This window comes from Stigmatopora nigra, chromosome 7 (genome assembly GCF_051989575.1).
Source record: "Stigmatopora nigra isolate UIUO_SnigA chromosome 7, RoL_Snig_1.1, whole genome shotgun sequence".
In the NCBI taxonomy this organism is placed as follows: domain Eukaryota; kingdom Metazoa; phylum Chordata; class Actinopteri; order Syngnathiformes; family Syngnathidae; genus Stigmatopora; species Stigmatopora nigra.
In genome coordinates, this window is record NC_135514.1 from 11,734,610 (window position 1) to 11,752,549 (window position 17,940).

At 35.4% G+C, this 17,940-nt stretch overlaps 2 protein-coding genes across 2 annotated transcripts in view; one reads left to right on the top strand and one right to left on the bottom strand.

The window, feature by feature from the left end:
- The window catches only part of LOC144199488 (uncharacterized), an 80,872-nt gene that overhangs the window by 54,847 nt on the left and 8,085 nt on the right, over positions 1-17,940 (top strand). The window contains exon 7 of the mRNA XM_077721154.1: positions 12,637-12,814. Coding sequence (XP_077577280.1) covers positions 12,637-12,814 — 178 coding nt within the window. The remainder of the gene's footprint in view (positions 1-12,636; positions 12,815-17,940) is intronic.
- dbpb (D site albumin promoter binding protein b) lies at positions 8,043-17,645 on the bottom strand. The gene is made up of 5 exons (XM_077721153.1): positions 16,639-17,645; positions 16,182-16,514; positions 14,156-14,620; positions 10,914-11,179; positions 8,043-10,050 (listed from the first exon to the last, which is right to left on the bottom strand). The coding sequence occupies exons 2-5, from the start codon at positions 16,369-16,371 to the stop codon at positions 9,835-9,837; spliced, it is 1,137 nt and encodes a 378-aa protein (XP_077577279.1). The 5' UTR covers positions 16,372-16,514; positions 16,639-17,645; the 3' UTR covers positions 8,043-9,834.

Here is a 17,940-nt window from a genome sequence, read left to right on the forward strand (position 1 = left end):
CAATGATTAGCGTCAGAACGCCATAACGCATGATAATGCAGCTGATACGGTCATTTATTTCAAAATAGCAAAAAGATAAACAGATAAAACGCTAAACAAAAATTATTTTGCCGACATTCAAGGAAAAACAACGTATCTTGCATTAAAACTTTAAAAAAACTAATTTTAATTAGCCAAACACCATTTAGGAATGTGTAATCCAGTTATCGATTCATGCAGTATATCTCAAAATACCACGTGCCATGATTTTTCTTAAAATATTCCCTTCAAAGTAACACATTTGTACAACCTAAAAAAATATGTAGGTGAAGATTGTGAATGAGAGAGAGGCTAAGTATAGTAAGGCTTTTTTCTTAAAAAACGACATAGTATAGTAAGGCTTTTTTCTTAAAAAACGACATAGTATAGTAAGGCTTTTTTCTTAAAAAACGACATAGTATAGTAAGGCTTTTTTTCTTTAAAAAACGACATAGTATAGTAAGGCTTTTTTTCTTTAAAAAACGACATAGTATAGTAAGGCTTTTTTTCTTTAAAAAACGACATAGTATAGTAAGGCTTTTTCTCTTCAAAAACGACATAGTATAGTAAGGCTTTTTATCTTCAAAAACGACATAGTACAGTAAGGCTTTTTATCTAAAAAAAACGACATAGTATAGTAAGGCTTTTTTCTTAAAAAAACAACATAGTATAGTGAGGCTTTTTTCTTAAAAAAACGACATAGTATAGTAAGGCTTTTTTCTTAAAAAACGACATCGTATAGTAAGGCTTTTTTCTTAAAAAAAACGACATAGTATAGTAAGGCTTTTTCTCTTCAAAAACGACATAGTATAGTAAGGCTTTTTTCTTTAAAAAACGACATAGTATAGTAAGGCTTTTTTCTTTAAAAAACGACATAGTATAGTAAGGCTTTTTTCTTTAAAAAAACGACATAGTATAGTAAGGCTTTTTTCTTAAAAAAACGACATAGTATAGTAAGGCTTTTACTCTTCAAACTCGACATAGTATAGTAAGGCTTTTTTCTTTAAAAAATGACATAGTATAGTAAGGCTTTTTTCTTTAAAAAACGACATAGTATAGTAAGGCTTTTTTCTTTAAAAAACGACATAGTATAGTATGGCTTTTTTCATTAAAAAACGACATAGTATAGTAAGGCTTTTTTCTTTAAAAAAACGACATAGTATAGTAAGGCTTTTTTCTTAAAAAAACGACATAGTATAGTAAGGCTTTTTTCTTAAAAAAAACGACATAGTATAGTAAGGCTTTTTTCTTAAAAAAACAACATAGTATAGTAAGGCTTTTTTCTTAGAAAAACGACATAGTATAGTAAGGCTTTTTTCTTAAAAAAATGACATAGTATAGTAAGGCTTTTTCTTTTCAAAAACGACATAGTATAGATAGGCTTTTTGGCTTAAAAAACGACATAGTATAGTAAGCCTTTTTGGCTTCAAAAACGACATAGTATAGTAAGGCTTTTTCTCTTCAAAAATGACATAGTATAATAAGGCTTTTTGGCTTAAAAAACGACATAGTATAGTAAGCCTTTTTGGCTTCAAAAAACGACATAGTATAGTAAGCCTTTTTGGCTTCAAAAAACGACATAGTATAGTAAGGTTTTTTGGCTTAAAAAACGACATAGTATAGTAAGCCTTTTTGGCTTCAAAAAACGACATAGTATAGTAAGGCTTTTTGGCTTAAAAAACGACATAGTATAGTAAGCCTTTTTGGCTTCAAAAAACGACATAGTATAGTAAGCCTTTTTGGCTTCAAAAAACGACATAGTATAGTAAGGTTTTTTGGCTTAAAAAACGACATAGTATAGTAAGCCTTTTTGGCTTCAAAAAACGACATAGTATAGTAAGGCTTTTTGGCTTAAAAAACGACATAGTATAGTAAGCCTTTTTGGCTTCAAAAAACGACATAGTATAGTAAGCCTTTTTGGCTTCAAAAAACGACATAGTATAGTAAGGTTTTTTGGCTTAAAAAACGACATAGTATAGTAAGCCTTTTTGGCTTCAAAAAACGACATAGTATAGTAAGGCTTTTTGGCTTAAAAAACGACATAGTATAGTAAGCCTTTTTGGCTTCAAAAAACGACATAGTATAGTAAGCCTTTTTGGCTTCAAAAAACGACATAGTATAGTAAGGTTTTTTGGCTTAAAAAACGACATAGTATAGTAAGCCTTTTTGGCTTCAAAAAACGACATAGTATAGTAAGGCTTTTTGGCTTAAAAAACGACATAGTATAGTAAGGCTTTTTGGCTTCAAAAACGACATAGTATAGTAAGGCTTTTTGGTTTCAAAAATGACATAGTATAGTACGGCTTTTTCTCTTCAAAAACGACATAGTATAGCAAGGCTTTTTCTCTTCAAACTCGCTTTTTTCTTTAAAAAATGACATAGTATAGTAAGGCTTTTTTCTTTAAAAAACGACATAGTATAGTAAGGCTTTTTTCTTTAAAAAACGACATAGTATAGTAAGGCTTTCAACTTAAAAAAAACGACATAGTATAGTAAGGCTTTTTTCTTAAAAAAACGACATAGTATAGTAAGGCTTTTTTCTTAAAAAAACGACATAGTATAGTAAGGCTTTTTTCTTAAAAAAACGACATAGTATAGTAAGGCTTTTTTCTTAAAAAAACGACATAGTATAGTAAGGCTTTTTTCTTAGAAAAACGACATAGTATAGTAAGGCTTTTTCTTAAAAAAAAAACGACATAGTATAGTAAGGCTTTTTTCTTAAAAAAACGACATAGTATAGTAAGGCTTTTTTCTTAAAAAAACGACATAGTATAGTAAGGCTTTTTTCTTAAAAAAACGACATAGTATAGTAAGGCTTTTTTCTTAGAAAAACGACATAGTATAGTAAGGCTTTTTCTTAAAAAAAAAACGACATAGTATAGTAAGGCTTTTTTCTTAAAAAAACGACATAGTATAGTAAGGCTTTTTTCTTAAAAAAACGACATAGTATAGTAAGGCTTTTTTCTTAAAAAAACGACATAGTATAGTAAGGCTTTTTTCTTAGAAAAACGACATAGTATAGTAAGGCTTTTTTCTTAAAAAAAACGACATAGTATAGATAGGCTTTTTGGCTTAAAAAACGACATAGTATAGTAAGCCTTTTTGGCTTCAAAAACGACATAGTATAGTAAGGCTTTTTCTCTTCAAAAATGACATAGTATAATCAGGCTTTTTGGCTTAAAAAAACGACATAGTATAGTAAGCCTTTTTGGCTTCAAAAAACGACATAGTATAGTCAGGCTTTTTGTCTTAAAAAAACGACATAGTATAGTAAGGCTTTTTGGCTTCAAAAACGACATAGTATAGTAAGGCTTTTTGGCTTAAAAAACGACGTAGTATAGTAAGGCTTTTTGGTTTCAAAAATGACATAGTATAGTACGGCTTTTTCTCTTCAAAAACGACATAGTATAGCAAGGCTTTTTCTCTTCAAAAACGACATAGTATAGTAAGGCTTTTTTACCCTGAAAAACGACAAAGTATAGTAAAGCTCTCTTAAAAAACAACAAAGTATAGTAAGGCTTTTTTTGTTTAAAAAATGACATAGTATAGTTTAGTATTTTTTCTTAATGAAATGATATAGTAAAAATGGTTTGCTCTGCTTAATAAGCTTATCTAACTCTTCCCACTTAAAGGTACAATAAAGTACTAAGTATGATCTGGGAGTGAAAAGAGCAAAACCACAAATACTACTAACTAATCTTGTAGAGTGGTGGCCCAGTGGTTAAGTCATCAGTTTCCAACTTCTTTGGTCTTGGGTTCAAATCCAAGTGCTGGCAAAGATTTTCCTAATATTATTCAGGTAAATGAAGGAGACTAAAGTACAAGTACTACCACTTTCTCTCACAGGGTGGTTGCCCAGTGGTTAAGTCATCAGTCTCCCACATCTGTGGTTGTTGGTTCAAATCCCAGTGCCAGCAATGATTTTCCCAATATTATTCAGGTAAATGAATGAGATAAAAGTATAAGTACTACAGCTTTTTCTCACAAGGTAGTGGCCCAGTGGTTGAGTCATCAGTTTCCCACATCTGTGGTTGTTGGTTCAAATCCCAGTAGTATAGTTAGGCTTTTTTTCTTTAAAAATTGACATAGTATAGTAAAGCTTTTTTTCTTTAAAAACGACATAGTATAGTAAGGCTTTTTTCTTTAAAAACGACATAGTATAGTAAGGCTTTTTTTTCTTTAAAAAACGACATAGTATAGTAAGGCTTTTTTTCTTAAAAAACGACATAGTATAGTAAGGCTTTTTTTCTTTAAAAAACGACATAGTATAGTAAGGCTTTTTTTCTTTAAAAACGACATAGTATAGTAAGGCTTTTTTTCTTTAAAAAACGACATAGTATAGTAAGGCTTTTTTTCTTTAAAAAACGACATAGTATAGTAAGACTTTTTTTATTAAAAAACGACATAGTATACTAAGGCTTTTTTTCTTTAAAAAACGACATAGTATAGTATGGCTTTTTTTCTTTAAAAAACGACATGGTATAGTAAGGCTTTTTTTCTTAAAAAAACGACCTAGTATAGTAAGGCTTTTTTTCTTTAAAAACGACATAGTATAGTAAGGCTTTTTTTCTTTAAAAAACGACATAGTATAGTAAGGCTTTTTTTCTTTAAAAAACGACATAGTATAGTAAGGCTTTTTTTCTTTAAAAAACGACATAGTATAGTAAGGCTTTTTTTCTTTAAAAACGACATAGTATAGTAAGGCTTTTTTTCTTAAAAAAACGACATAGTATAGTAAGGCTTTTTTTCTTTAAAAACGACATAGTATAGTAAGACTTTTTTTTATTAAAAAACGACATAGTATAGTAAGGCTTTTTTTCTTTAAAAAACGACATAGTATAGTAAGGCTTTTTTTCTTTAAAAACGACATAGTATAGTAAGGCTTTTTTTCTTTAAAAAACAACATAGTATAGTAAGGCTTTTTCTCTTCAAAAACGACATAGTATAGTAAGGCTTTTTATCTTCAAAAACGACATAGTACAGTAAGGCTTTTTATCTCAAAAAAACGACATAGTATAGTAAGGCTTTTTTCTTTAAAAAACGACATAGTATAGTGAGGCTTTTTTTCTTTAAAAACGACATAGTATAGTAAGGCTTTTTTTCTTTAAAAAACGACATAGTATAGTAAGACTTTTTTTATTAAAAAATGACATAGTATAGTAAGGCTTTTTTTCTTTAAAAAACGACATAGTATAGTAAGACTTTTTAAATTAAAAAACGACATAGTATAGTAAGGCTTTTTCTCTTCAAAAACGACATAGTATAGTAAGGCTTTTTTCTTTAAAAAACGACATAGTATAGTAAGGCTTTTTTTCTTAAAAAAACGACATAGTATAGTAAGGCTTTTTTTCTTTAAAAACGACATAGTATAGTAAGGCTTTTTTTCTTAAAAAAACGACATAGTATAGTAAGGCTTTTTTTCTTTAAAAACGACATAGTATAGTAAGGCTTTTTTTCTTTAAAAAACGACATAGTATAGTAAGGCTTTTTTTCTTTAAAAAACGACATAGTATAGTAAGGCTTTTTTTCTTTAAAAACAACATAGTATAGTAAGGCTTTTTTCTTTAAAAAACGACATAGTATAGTAAGGCTTTTTTTCTTTAAAAAATGACAGTATAGTAAGGCTTTTTTTCTTTAAAAAACGACATAGTATAGTAAGGCTTTTTTTCTTTAAAAACGACATAGTATAGTAAGGCTTTTTTTCTTTAAAAAAACGACATAGTATAGTAAGGCTTTTTTCTTTAAAAAACGACATAGTATAGTAAGGCTTTTTTTCTTAAAAAAACGACATAGTATAGTAAGGCTTTTTTTCTTTAAAAAACGACATAGTATAGTAAGGCTTTTTTTCTTTAAAAACGACATAGTATAGTAAGGCTTTTTTTCTTTAAAAAACGACATAGTATAGTAAGGCTTTTTTTCTTTAAAAACGACATAGTATAGCAAGGCCTTTTTCTTTAAAAAACGACATAGTATAGTAAGGCTTTTTTTTCTTAAAAAAACGACATAGTATAGTAAGGCTTTTTTTCTTTAAAAACGACATAGTATAGTAAGGCTTTTTTTCTTTAAAAACGACATAGTATAGTAAGGCTTTTTTTTCTTTAAAAACGACCTAGTATAGTAAGGCTTTTTTTCTTTAAAAAACGACATAGTATAGTAAGGCTTTTTTTCTTTCAAAAACGACATAGTATAGTAAGGCTTTTTTTCTTTAAAAAACGACATAGTATAGTAAGGCTTTTTTTCTTTAAAAACGACATAGTATAGTAAGGCTTTTTTTCTTTAAAAACGACATAGTATAGTAAGGCTTTTTTTCTTTAAAAAACGACATAGTATAGTAAGGCTTTTTTTCTTTAAAAAACGACATAGTATAGTAAGGCTTTTTTTCTTTAAAAACGACATAGTATAGTAAGGCTTTTTTTCTCTAAAAAACGACATAGTATAGTAAGGCTTTTTTTCTTTAAAAACGACATAGTATAGTAAGGCTTTTTTTCTTTAAAAAACGACATAGTATAGTAAGACTTTTTTAATTAAAAAACGACATAGTATAGTAAGGCTTTTTCTCTTCAAAAACGACATAGTATAGTAAGGCTTTTTTCTTTAAAAAACGACATAGTATAGTAAGGCTTTTTTTTCTTAAAAAAACGACATAGTATAGTAAGGCTTTTTTTCTTTAAAAAACGACATAGTATCGTAAGGCTTTTTTTCTTTAAAAACGACATAGTATAGTAAGGCTTTTTTTCTTTAAAAAACGACATAGTATAGTAAGACTTTTTTAATTAAAAAACGACATAGTATAGTAAGGCTTTTTCTCTTCAAAAACGACATAGTATAGTAAGGCTTTTTTCTTTAAAAAACGACATAGTATAGTAAGGCTTTTTTTTCTTAAAAAAACGACATAGTATAGTAAGGCTTTTTTTCTTTAAAAAACGACATAGTATAGTAAGGCTTTTTTTCTTTAAAAACGACATAGTATAGTAAGGCTTTTTTCTTTAAAAACGACATAGTATAGTAAGGCTTTTTTTCTTTAAAAAACGACATAGTATAGTAAGGCTTTTTTTCTTTAAAAAACGACATAGTATAGTAAGGCTTTTTTTCTTTAAAAACGACATAGTATAGTAAGGCTTTTTTCTTTAAAAAACAACATAGTATAGTAAGGCTTTTTTTCTTTAAAAAACGACATAGTATAGTAAGGCTTTTTTTCTTTAAAAAACGACATAGTATAGTAAGGCTTTTTTTTTTTTTTTTAAAAACGACATAGTATAGTAAGGCTTTTTTTCTTAAAAAAACGACATAGTATAGTAAGGCTTTTTTTCTTTAAAAACGACATAGTATAGTAAGGCTTTTTTTCTCTAAAAACCACATAGTATAGTAAGGCTTTTTTTCTTTAAAAACGACATAGTATAGTAAGGCTTTTTTTCTTTAAAAACGACATAGTATAGTAAGGCTTTTTTTCTTTAAAAAACGACATAGTATAGTAAGGCTTTTTTTCTTTAAAAAACGACATAGTATAGTAAGGCTTTTTTTCTTTAAAAACGACATAGTATAGTAAGGCTTTTTTTCTTTAAAAACGAAATAGTATAGTAAGGCTTTAAATTTTAAAATTAAACTATTATAAGAGTGTGGTTTATACGCGGAGGAGGCTAATATGCGAGAAAATACACTAAATATCTATTCAATGAAGTAATTCGCTCAAACACTGCCAACACAGATGAATATTTTTGTAATATATCATAATTGTGGTAGTTAGTAAAATAAGACATTCCTGCTCAAAAGTTTTGAGACGCTTTCTTATTCAACCTAATAGTAAAAAGCCTTAATGTTTAAGTTTTTTTAAAAAATCTGTAAAAAAAAAAACAAAGAAATGTATATTCTCTCTATATCTATAATATTCATTTAAATTTTAGCATGAAATCAACACACATAATTGACCTTCGCGGACCGCCCAAAGTGATTCAGCGGTCCAGATCTGGCCCCCGGGCCACCACTTTCCCACCATCACTGTAAATAAAGCCAAACCAGATCAGTAGTGAATGAGAATAATCTTTTATTGGTGTAATTCTTGGGGAAATCTCAACTACATCCATAGAACCGGCACATAGCGGGGCCCACTGATGTCACAGGTTTGTGTGTATGTGTGTGTATGTGTGTGGGGGGGACGGGGGTCCGATGATGCAGTTCATTTAGAGTCACGCTAACGATTGATCAAGCACATCTGTGAGGAGATTATGTCCTGTTGGGGAAGGGGATTGAACAATATCACTTGAGGGAAGGTCAAAAAAGGCTGAAAGAAACGACAATGTCGTGCATAGTCCAGCAGGTGTGTCCTTTAAAAAATGGAAAAAAAAAAGACATGGAGGGGGTCCGAGGGGGTCCACATTGATGATTTCCATGAAAGCAGTAGTGTGGTTATAGTGTCTGTGGGCAATAATTGAGGAATACCAGAGTGACAAGTTCATAGTCTCTTATTTTTCCAAAGGTGCATCGAACTGGATCATCCAAAGGAATAAAAACAGTCGTTAATATAGAACAACAACAATAACAAGAGGGTAATCCTTATAATAATCATAACAATCAGCATAATAGATGCAATAAAAAAAATCAAGGAGGGGAATTTTTGTAATCCAAAAAAAAATAAAACAAAAAAAAAGCAACTTTGCGGTTCGTAGAAACGATTTTGGCTTTAAAAGTGAGAGTAAATGCTAATAGAAATTAGCATAGGCCCTTCCCATAATACATTTTAAAAGGCAATTTTGAAAGTGATTGGAGCACATGGGAAAAAAAACGAAAAGTATTTCACCTTTAGAAAGTATTTTTAAAAATATTTTCTTTTGTAAAAATAGTTAGAATAACAAAAATCTGTTTTTTCTATCCAATTTACGTTCACTTTGACTTGCCGTTTTCAAAAGATGATGAGGTTTAGCTTAGCTTTAGCGCCGCGGTATGCTAATGTAGTGTTTAAAATCCAAGTACCGCTTAGCTAACTACAAAAAAAATCATATTTTTGGGGGAAATGTAATCATAATAACTGGCAAAAAAAGGGAATGAATGGAGTAGAAAGAAAAGCAGCATCCTAAAAAGTGTTTTTTTTTTTAAGTGAAACATCAGTTTGCTTCAATTAGCTTAGCCGGTTAATTTCAGTAGGGGGGCGGATTGTCTTTTTCACCAAAAAAAATCTCTCCAAAATGCTAGATTAAACGTGTCGGGGGGGAAAGTAAGAAAAAAAATGAATAAAACATAAGTGCTTACGTTGCTTGCATAAGTAAAATCCACAAAAAAAGTAGAACTATACGACATGAAGATCATTTTTTGCTCTCTATGTTACAAATGTTATTCCACGCGCCGGAAAAAACAACAAAAAAACGTTCGTTTATGCCTGACTCCGCGATAAAAAGATAGCCTTTCTTCCCACGTTTCTATTCGCGTAGAAAATATACAAAATTATTCTCCGTATTTCTACTCTTCCCTCTAAAAGTTTTTTTTTGTTTGTTTCTGACATATTATAAAAATATACAATTCTCCAATAGCAAAACCCTTTTAAAAGTCACATCTGTTAAATTATTCTCTCCGTCGGTGGCTTTTTTTGAAGAGCTCGACAAAAAAAACAAGACACCTGAGCTTGCGGAACGCTAGCCTTCCTCACCATCCTCTTCCTCCTAATACATTCAACATCATAATCACCCCCTCCCCTCCTGTTAATCATCATTAGCATCGTCAATGATTCCAGACTTTGTCCATCTGTTATCTCAAAGAGTTTTGAGAGAAAAAAAAAAGGGAATCCAGCTTATTTTTACTTCTGGTCGTCCGTCGCTTGTTTGTCCATCATTGGTCGCCGAGGCGATTTTCGTATTTGCTCAAGATGTTGCGACAGCGGCCAAGTTCTTTACGCATCTCGGCCACTTCCTGTCGTAGGGCGGCGTTCTCGCGTTCCAGGTAAGCGGCGCGCACCGATATTTGGTTCTCCTTGAGGCGCCGTGCGTCTCGGGAACGCTTGGCTGCCTCGTTGTTTTTGTATCGCCGGCTCCAGTATTTTTCGTCCTGAAGATGGACGGCGTGATGGAGACAAAAAAAGATAGAGAAAATGTTCCGTTAGAGGTGAATACGTCGTTATTTGTGGGTTTTTATAAGATAATGAGATTTTTTTTTTTAATGATTTTGTCAAATTTGGTGTTCATAGTTATATGCGCCTTGTAGTCAGAAAATTATGGTTAAATAATATTGAAAAGGAAGGAAAATTTGATTTTTCGGTTTGGTAATGATTGCTTACCAATCTATTTAAAGTGGGTGAGTAGGCAGGGAAATATTCATTCAATGCCAGGCTTCCCAGTTCAAATGAAGTCAAATTTATAATTGTATGAACATGATTGTCAAAGAAACTGAATTTCAATATTAATTTAAAAATATGTTGAAGTGCAATAATTAAATTATAAATCACAAATAATCGTTTATCAAAATGATCGACAACTATTTTGAGAAGTGAATAATTGTTCGGTTTGACTTCAAATTGTCCAAATTCTAGGAATTAAAAAAATAATAATAATAATAATAATTCACCCCACCCAAATTAATTTTAGTTTTTAAGAATTATATTGAGCAAAATATCCATTTGAATACACAAAAAATATTTTGTGATGCGCTTTATACCCACACAAACTGATTCAGGTGAATGTGATAATGGGCATTAACGATGTAACGAGGAAAGGTGGGTCGTTTGGGATAGTTGCATTTGATTGGCTGAGATAGTAAACAAGATATGGTAAAAATGGCTACCACCATTTTTTTTAATTTATTTATCCCAATTGTTTATCAACAGAAAATGAAATTCTGCGTCTCTTTATAACAAATTTAACATGATTATTTACACTGTAATGGCCATGAAAATCAGAAAAATGGACGCTCACCTTGAGGTTATCGGGCACCAGAATCTTGCGCGCCTTCTTCACCATTGGCTGCGGCTTTAGTTCCTCTTCACTGAACGTTTGTCTTGGGTCAAAGTTTTGTTGGCCTGGTCCATTGGACAAAACCATGTCCGAGGAATCCATATCAAAGATCCCCACCGCGTCCGAACCGCCACTCGTCGGCGTCAGCAATGGCGGGCACGAGGACGACGGCGAAGAGGACGACGAAGATGGCGACTCGCACGAGTCGTTCATACTCGTCTGGCTCCCTGCCGATAAAAAAACATAGATGTCAAAAATACAGTTTTTTCTCCCACAAAATGAAATAACATCATATTTTTGGGGTTGGGAAATTGACAATGCAAAATGTCTTCCTTAGCTCGGGGGAAATATAAAAGCAACCACCAGGGGGAAACAAAGAGCCACTTTTTGTGGCGTAAAAGTTATTCCAGCTGCTTTAAGAAGAATACAACGACGACTACTACTACTACTGTTAGTACAAATCGACAATAAAAGTCTTGTCAAGTTCAGGACGGAGATTTGTGAACGTGGGAACTGTTATGTAATCCTTAGCCCCTCCCCTAGAAAGCATTGGAGTGAAGTAGGGGGCCACAGAAGGGTTCTATCTAACCCCACACATGCACCTTCAGGCCACATCAACTCCCCAAAGCACGTAAACACCAAAAAGGCTATTTGTTATGGATGTGGGCGCCAAGTAGAGCCAGCAATCGATATTTGCTAGGCAGGCTTGCTAAGCTTTTACTGTGGTATTGATAGATAGACAGCGAAGTGCTAAGCGGTATACTGGGAAGATAGCAAGCAGCAATGGAAATTACAATGAATATTCTATGGAACTGTTTGGGAAAGTGTTTAAATGATGCTAACGTTTTTAGCTTGAAGTGAAATCTATGGCTTGTGGGCCAAAGTGTGGCTTGCCTGGACATTTGAAAATTGACTTATTAGCGAGAGAATAGTGAAGAACTGCAAGTCATTAATGTCTTCTTAGAAACACAACAACAAGGTTTACTGCTGCCTATAAAGCTAGAGCTTGACTTTTTTTTTCAATTACACAGTCTTGGATGTCGTCCTATTTTTTTGCCCAAAGTCAGCTGAGATAGGCTCCGGCACCCTGTGACTTAGACTAGGGGAATTATCGAGCAGTTTTAGTTAAGGGCCAAATCATGATGTTAAAGGAATTGAGTGTGCAATATGATATATTTTGAACTTTGTATAGCAGAAATGGTAAAAATGAGAAATGTGAAAAATCTGAAAACCTAGCTTGATGGCTAAAGTAGCGTTGGAAACCCAAAATCTTGAAGGTGAAAATAGAGTAATGTTATTGTTTTAGGAAGGAGATTTGATCCATTTTCAGGTTTTCTTGTGAAGACCAGATTTTGAGAGAAAACATCTTAAAAGCAGGAGCATATGAGCAAGTTCCAAATATGTTTTACATATTTTTTAGCCCACCATTTGAGTAAACTCTATCTGGCTTTCTATCCCTTGCGGATAGCAAAAAATATCACAGTTAATTGAAAAAAACACTGAGTAGTTTCCAGCCCATTAACAAAGAAAAAAATCAAATGTAGCTGATTGCTTTTATATGAAACTCCAAAGTCAAATAGTACAAAACGATATTTCTGTGACACCTAAAACCACATTCCGTATCTTGGTATGCTTAATTGTTTTCATTAACTCTTTGTTTTTGTTTTATTTTTTGTGCCGGCAGAGAGAAGTCAGTGCAGCCACCTGCTGCTGGACGTTTTTTTGCTGGAATGTGGCGGGGGTGCTCAATCCCCGGACCTCCAAACGAGAACATCTTTCCCAACTGAAAGTCCACTTCAGATTTCTACTGGCATAAACCCACTTACCCATGATGGTAAAGGGTTAACCTTGAGCGCAGTTCAGTGAGTTTTCATCATTCTGTTTGATATTAACACAATCGTCTCTTTCATGTACAACCATATTTGGTATCGCTTCAAAATGGACGTCAGGCGCCTTTGTATGAGGCGGCATGTGATTTATTTTTTTTCCCCCAACCAGTCTCACAGCTCGAATTTGGTGATACTGAACGCAATATTAATACAAATAACTAGTATTCTCTTGGCCCAAAAATATGTATATATGTATACCTTTGTGTATATGTATATCTATGTATATATGTATACCTATGTGTATATGTATATCTATGTGTATATGTATATATGTATATCTGTGTGTATATATATATATATATGTATATATATATATATATATATATATATATATCTATGTGTATATGTATATATATATATATATATATATATATATATATATATATATATATATATATATATATATATATATATATATATGTATATATATATATATATATATATATCTATATATATATATAGATAATATATAGAGATAGATATATATATTGTGAATTATTCACTTGGTGCCCCAGTACAGAGATATTTGCTAGCATTATTCATTAGCGATCAAATGTCCAGTGTTTGAGGCAGCAGGCGAGTAAGTCCACGCCCCCTACCCGCCCGTTGGCTCCTCCCCAATGTGTACCGACCCGCCTCTAGTTCTCTCACTCCAGCGGACTCAGGCAGCCCGGGCACGTGTAGCGACGCGTGCACATGGCCGTGGCGTGTGAAGTGAGGGGAGATTTAAAGACACGCAATCGTAAACACTCCACGCGGCGTTCTCTCTCCCTCTCTGGCACTTTCTGTCTCCCTTTTCCAGAAACGCTTTTGACCTCCCCTCCCTCCCTCCCGTGCCGGCGATTATTAATAATTGGCCGGGGTCGAACGCTGACCGTGTCCTCGCGCCAAAGAACATTGATCACATGCAAAAGAGCCAAGCTGACTCGTTAAAAAAAAATTCAATCTCGTGGTGAGTTTCCCCCCTCTCTCTCTCTTTTGGCCGGCCGAGGACGCGTATCTCGTCTCTCCACTGAGCTGAAGAGACCAGATTTGAACCCTGAGGGGTCATTTCAATCCCCAAGTCTATTTCTATGCTCTCGTAAAGCCCCATGACAGTATCTCAGCCTTGCGCTTTTGATTCCACGGGACAGAAAAGTGCTTTGTCACCGCGGAGTCTTCGTTTGAAATTTCCCTACTAGCCTTTGGGAACATTACACGCATGGCTTAGCCTCTACCGCATTTCAAGTGAACTGCGTATAGCATCCTCAATTTAAGAAGACAATTTGTCAGCAATGGGGGGCCCTGGTTTGGGAACATTTTCGGTCAACTCACCGTGAAGACAGTCGTTCCCTCCGGTTAAGCTCGGCGGTTGCGCCACTTCCAAACCCAGCAGCGATGGCGGTGAGGATGAAGACGAGGGTGACGAGATGGAGGAACCTGGTGGGGATGGGGGTGGTAGGCACTGGGAGCTCTGGTTGGGCACGGCAGATGGGGAGCTCTGGGAAGGAATCTGAGCCGAACTGGAACTGTTGTTGCTGTGCATGCTTCCCATTCCATTTTCGGTCAGAAACTCCTCCAAGTCCATGTACTGTAGCTGGAAGAGCCCCCCGTCCGCCGGGAGGGTGCGATCCCACAAAAGAGGGCCCAAGAATTGGTTAAAATTGCCCGTTCCATTTCCGCCGGTGCTTGCGCCGTTGCATCCATTGGTGGCGCCGTTGCCGCCGCCCATTCCAGATGGGTTCCTCATCGAGCACACACCCAAAGAGTCTTCATCCAGGTCCATGGATCGGTCTTTATCTGATGATGAATAGATGAACAAATAATGAATAATAGAATATGATTCTTTAGAAAACAAGTCAAATGCTTTGAGAGAAGGAAGGCCTTTGAACTTTTAAGTGACATTTGGACCTTTAGGGTGTGTTAGGACTTTTTTATAGTTAGGAAACACCCTGGTAAAGATGCTGTTTTGTCACCAAGCCAAAAATAAACACTACAAAAAGGGAAATATTACAATTGGATGCTGTCTAACTAAAAAATAATAATAATAATTTCTACTTTGATATTCAAGTTATGCTAGAGAAATGTTGAAGAATGGCCATATCTTTTAAACAGGTTTTTTTTGTAAAATATGCTTTGTCATCTGTGGACCTACTTTTATTCATTTTATTTTTTTCATTTTTTTTTAGTTTCTTTGTTTTTCTTCAAAGCCCTACCATTACTTTTCCATTCAGAGTCATGAAATTAGCAGACGTCATCATTTCCCACACCCAATTAACATTTTTAGTTATAAATATTGAACACTAAAATGTTCAAATTGTCAATGTACTTAACTTCAGACCCTAATTTGTAATTTTATTTAATTATTCACTGTCAATTTTCCCAGGCCCCATAAGTAGTTGACTTCAATGTCATAAAAGAGTTGTCAGATCAAAGTTTGACATTTTAAGACATAACATAACCTAGCATTTGTCATCCTTGGATATGCTGGATTAAATTGTACAAAAAAACTGCCAAATTATGACTACAACTACAGAAATAAACACTAAAGCCCACCAAGCCATAATGTAGTGTTGTCCAATTTGGTACTTTTTTGGTTCTTTTATCCAAAAATTGTAAAGCCAATCACTTTAGGACCAAAAAACTTGGCCTATGAAGTCTATTTATCTGTTTATTGGATTAAAATAGAGGCCTAAGTCACTTTTCCACTAAAAAAATTGAGTTTTGGTTTAATTTTTCAAAGCTCTAAAGGTGTTTATACCTAAAGAACCAAAAGTTTGGTCCATGGTTCTATTAAACCACATAGAATGTGAATAGAACATGGTTTAATCCAAATCTGTTCCTAACAACAGGTCAAAAGTCACATTCAATCTGGCAACAAACCAAGTCTTAGTGTTTTTCGTATTGTAGTATAACAGCCAAAAATGGGTGTAAAAGTGTCATCTTCTGCTTCCCACCTATCAACATTTCCACTGGCTTCTAAAACAACTCCTTCCGTGCCCCCTGCCGCCCACCTCGCTTGCACAAGCTCCCTCCTCACAGATGGACCAGATGGCAATAGAATTGCAGTATTAAAACCATAGCCAGTACCCTTTTAGTTACCGTTACATACAGAGTACATAAGCCCCCCTGAGCTAATCTGACCATGGCGGGAAACCAGAACACATGTGACCCTGGACATTAAACACACATGGTAATCTGAGTACTAATTGCCAAGTGGTTAGTTAGAATCCCAGATCATGCTTAACATGTGTTGTGGTGATGGTGGTTCTAGTATATTTTGTACTTGGAAGAGCAGTAGCAGGTGGAACAGAACTGTGATTGAAGTGTCACGTGGTGCACGACGTAAACAACAGCCCACCTTTGAGATCACAATTGCTTCTCAAGCGTTGGTCCCCCTTCATGGGGTGCTGGAGCAAGGATTTCAGCCCCGCCATGGAGTTGAGGTGGCCCCCTGTCAGGGAACCAGCAGGCTGGGTGCAACTCCCGAACTGGGGGCTCGCTCCTGCCGGGAGGTCTGGAGTGGGGAGCTGGGTGAGCTGCCTTGACATCCTGGGATAGTTGGATGAGGGGTGGTGGGTGGTGGGCACACAAAAAAAACACCTGTGGGGTGGAAATGGGGGTGGGGGTGTCTTGTACTTGAAGGGGGGAGAGGTGAACTGACCACTCAAGCTACCAATAGGCGTTGGGATGACTGTGCATGAAGCGGGGGCGAGAGAGGGGGGCAGAGGAAGAAGGGGGGTTGTTTATAGCATTGCCAGTTGTACAGATTTATAATAGCAAGTATAGTATTAACAGGACATGCAGGTGGTATTTACCTTTTTCACGCAGTAAGATGATAGCAAGTCCCTTTTTATTTCGTTGCAAGACTCTTTGCCTCGAAGTATTCCATTGCACTCCTCTGGGGGGGTCCAAATATTGTCAAGTGAGTGGAAAAGATCACCAAAAAAATTTGGTGCTCAGGGAGGGGGGGTAACCCAAAAGTGAGTCGTTGCAACCCCAAAAAATGCACAAAAAAAAAGGTATCCGCTGTTGTTGTTGTTGTTTTTCGAGGAAATGATCAAAGGTGTTGGTAGTTTAAAAAAAGTCCTCAAAAAGATTTGGTCAATATATATATAAAATGGACAAGGGTGGTTGATGTTGTCGTTGAAATGACAAGTTGATGTTTCTCTTCTCAGTGCTCGCGCTCACTTGTCCGTCGCGTGGAAGTGGGAGGAGGGACCGAGTGGTGGTGGGAGTAGATGGAGGGGGGGTCGTTTCCTCCTTCTCTGTCCGTACTCCTTCTCATTTGCATCCGACGGCTAGAGTCACGGGCACGGTTGTGTGTGAAAGCCGTCGTCGTTCTCCTCCTCTTTGGAGCTCAGATGGAACGGACACGGGCGGCTCACGTGACGTCAAACGTCGCGGAATAAACTCGGAGTGGGTTGGACAAAACTCTTGACTGATCCCCCCCCCCTCCACCCTGAGCTTGTGCTATTATTTATGAGCGACGCCCACTCTCGTGCTGCACCTCGAGGAGACGTCTGCTGTCACTTGTTCTTGTTTGTTTACTCCCCGGCAGTAACACCGGGGTCGTTTATCTCCAAGGCTAACGCCATAAGCTAACGCCACAAGCTAATGTATACAAACAACCTTGTTTGTAGGGACTTAAAAACACCCAGTGCTCTCGCCACTCACCTTCATATTTAATCCAAACGGGAATGTTATAAAGTGTCTTTTCGTTTTTGCTACATGCTAGTAATCCAAAGAAAACGTGAGTGTGCAGTTTTTTTAAAAAAACGTTGCTTCCCGATGTACTGTACAAAAGCGCTATGGCTCACGTGTACCGGACACGCGGAGACGAGTCTATCCGCTGGCGGCTATCGCTGTGATTGGCCAAGAGCTCGGTGTGTTCTTGTGCTGCTATTGGCTAGAAGTAGGTCGGTCGGTCCCGCCCACCCGGATTCCCTCCGTGCATGCTATTGCCGCGTGAGAGCGAGTTGGAAGGAGGACAAAAAAAGGCACGAGGGCGGCCCAACTTGCTCCGTCGTACCCGTCGAGCACATGTAAAACAGCGCGCCACAGGAATCCGACTCTGCACGGCCCACAGACGGATGTTGACAGGGCCGAGACACCGTTGA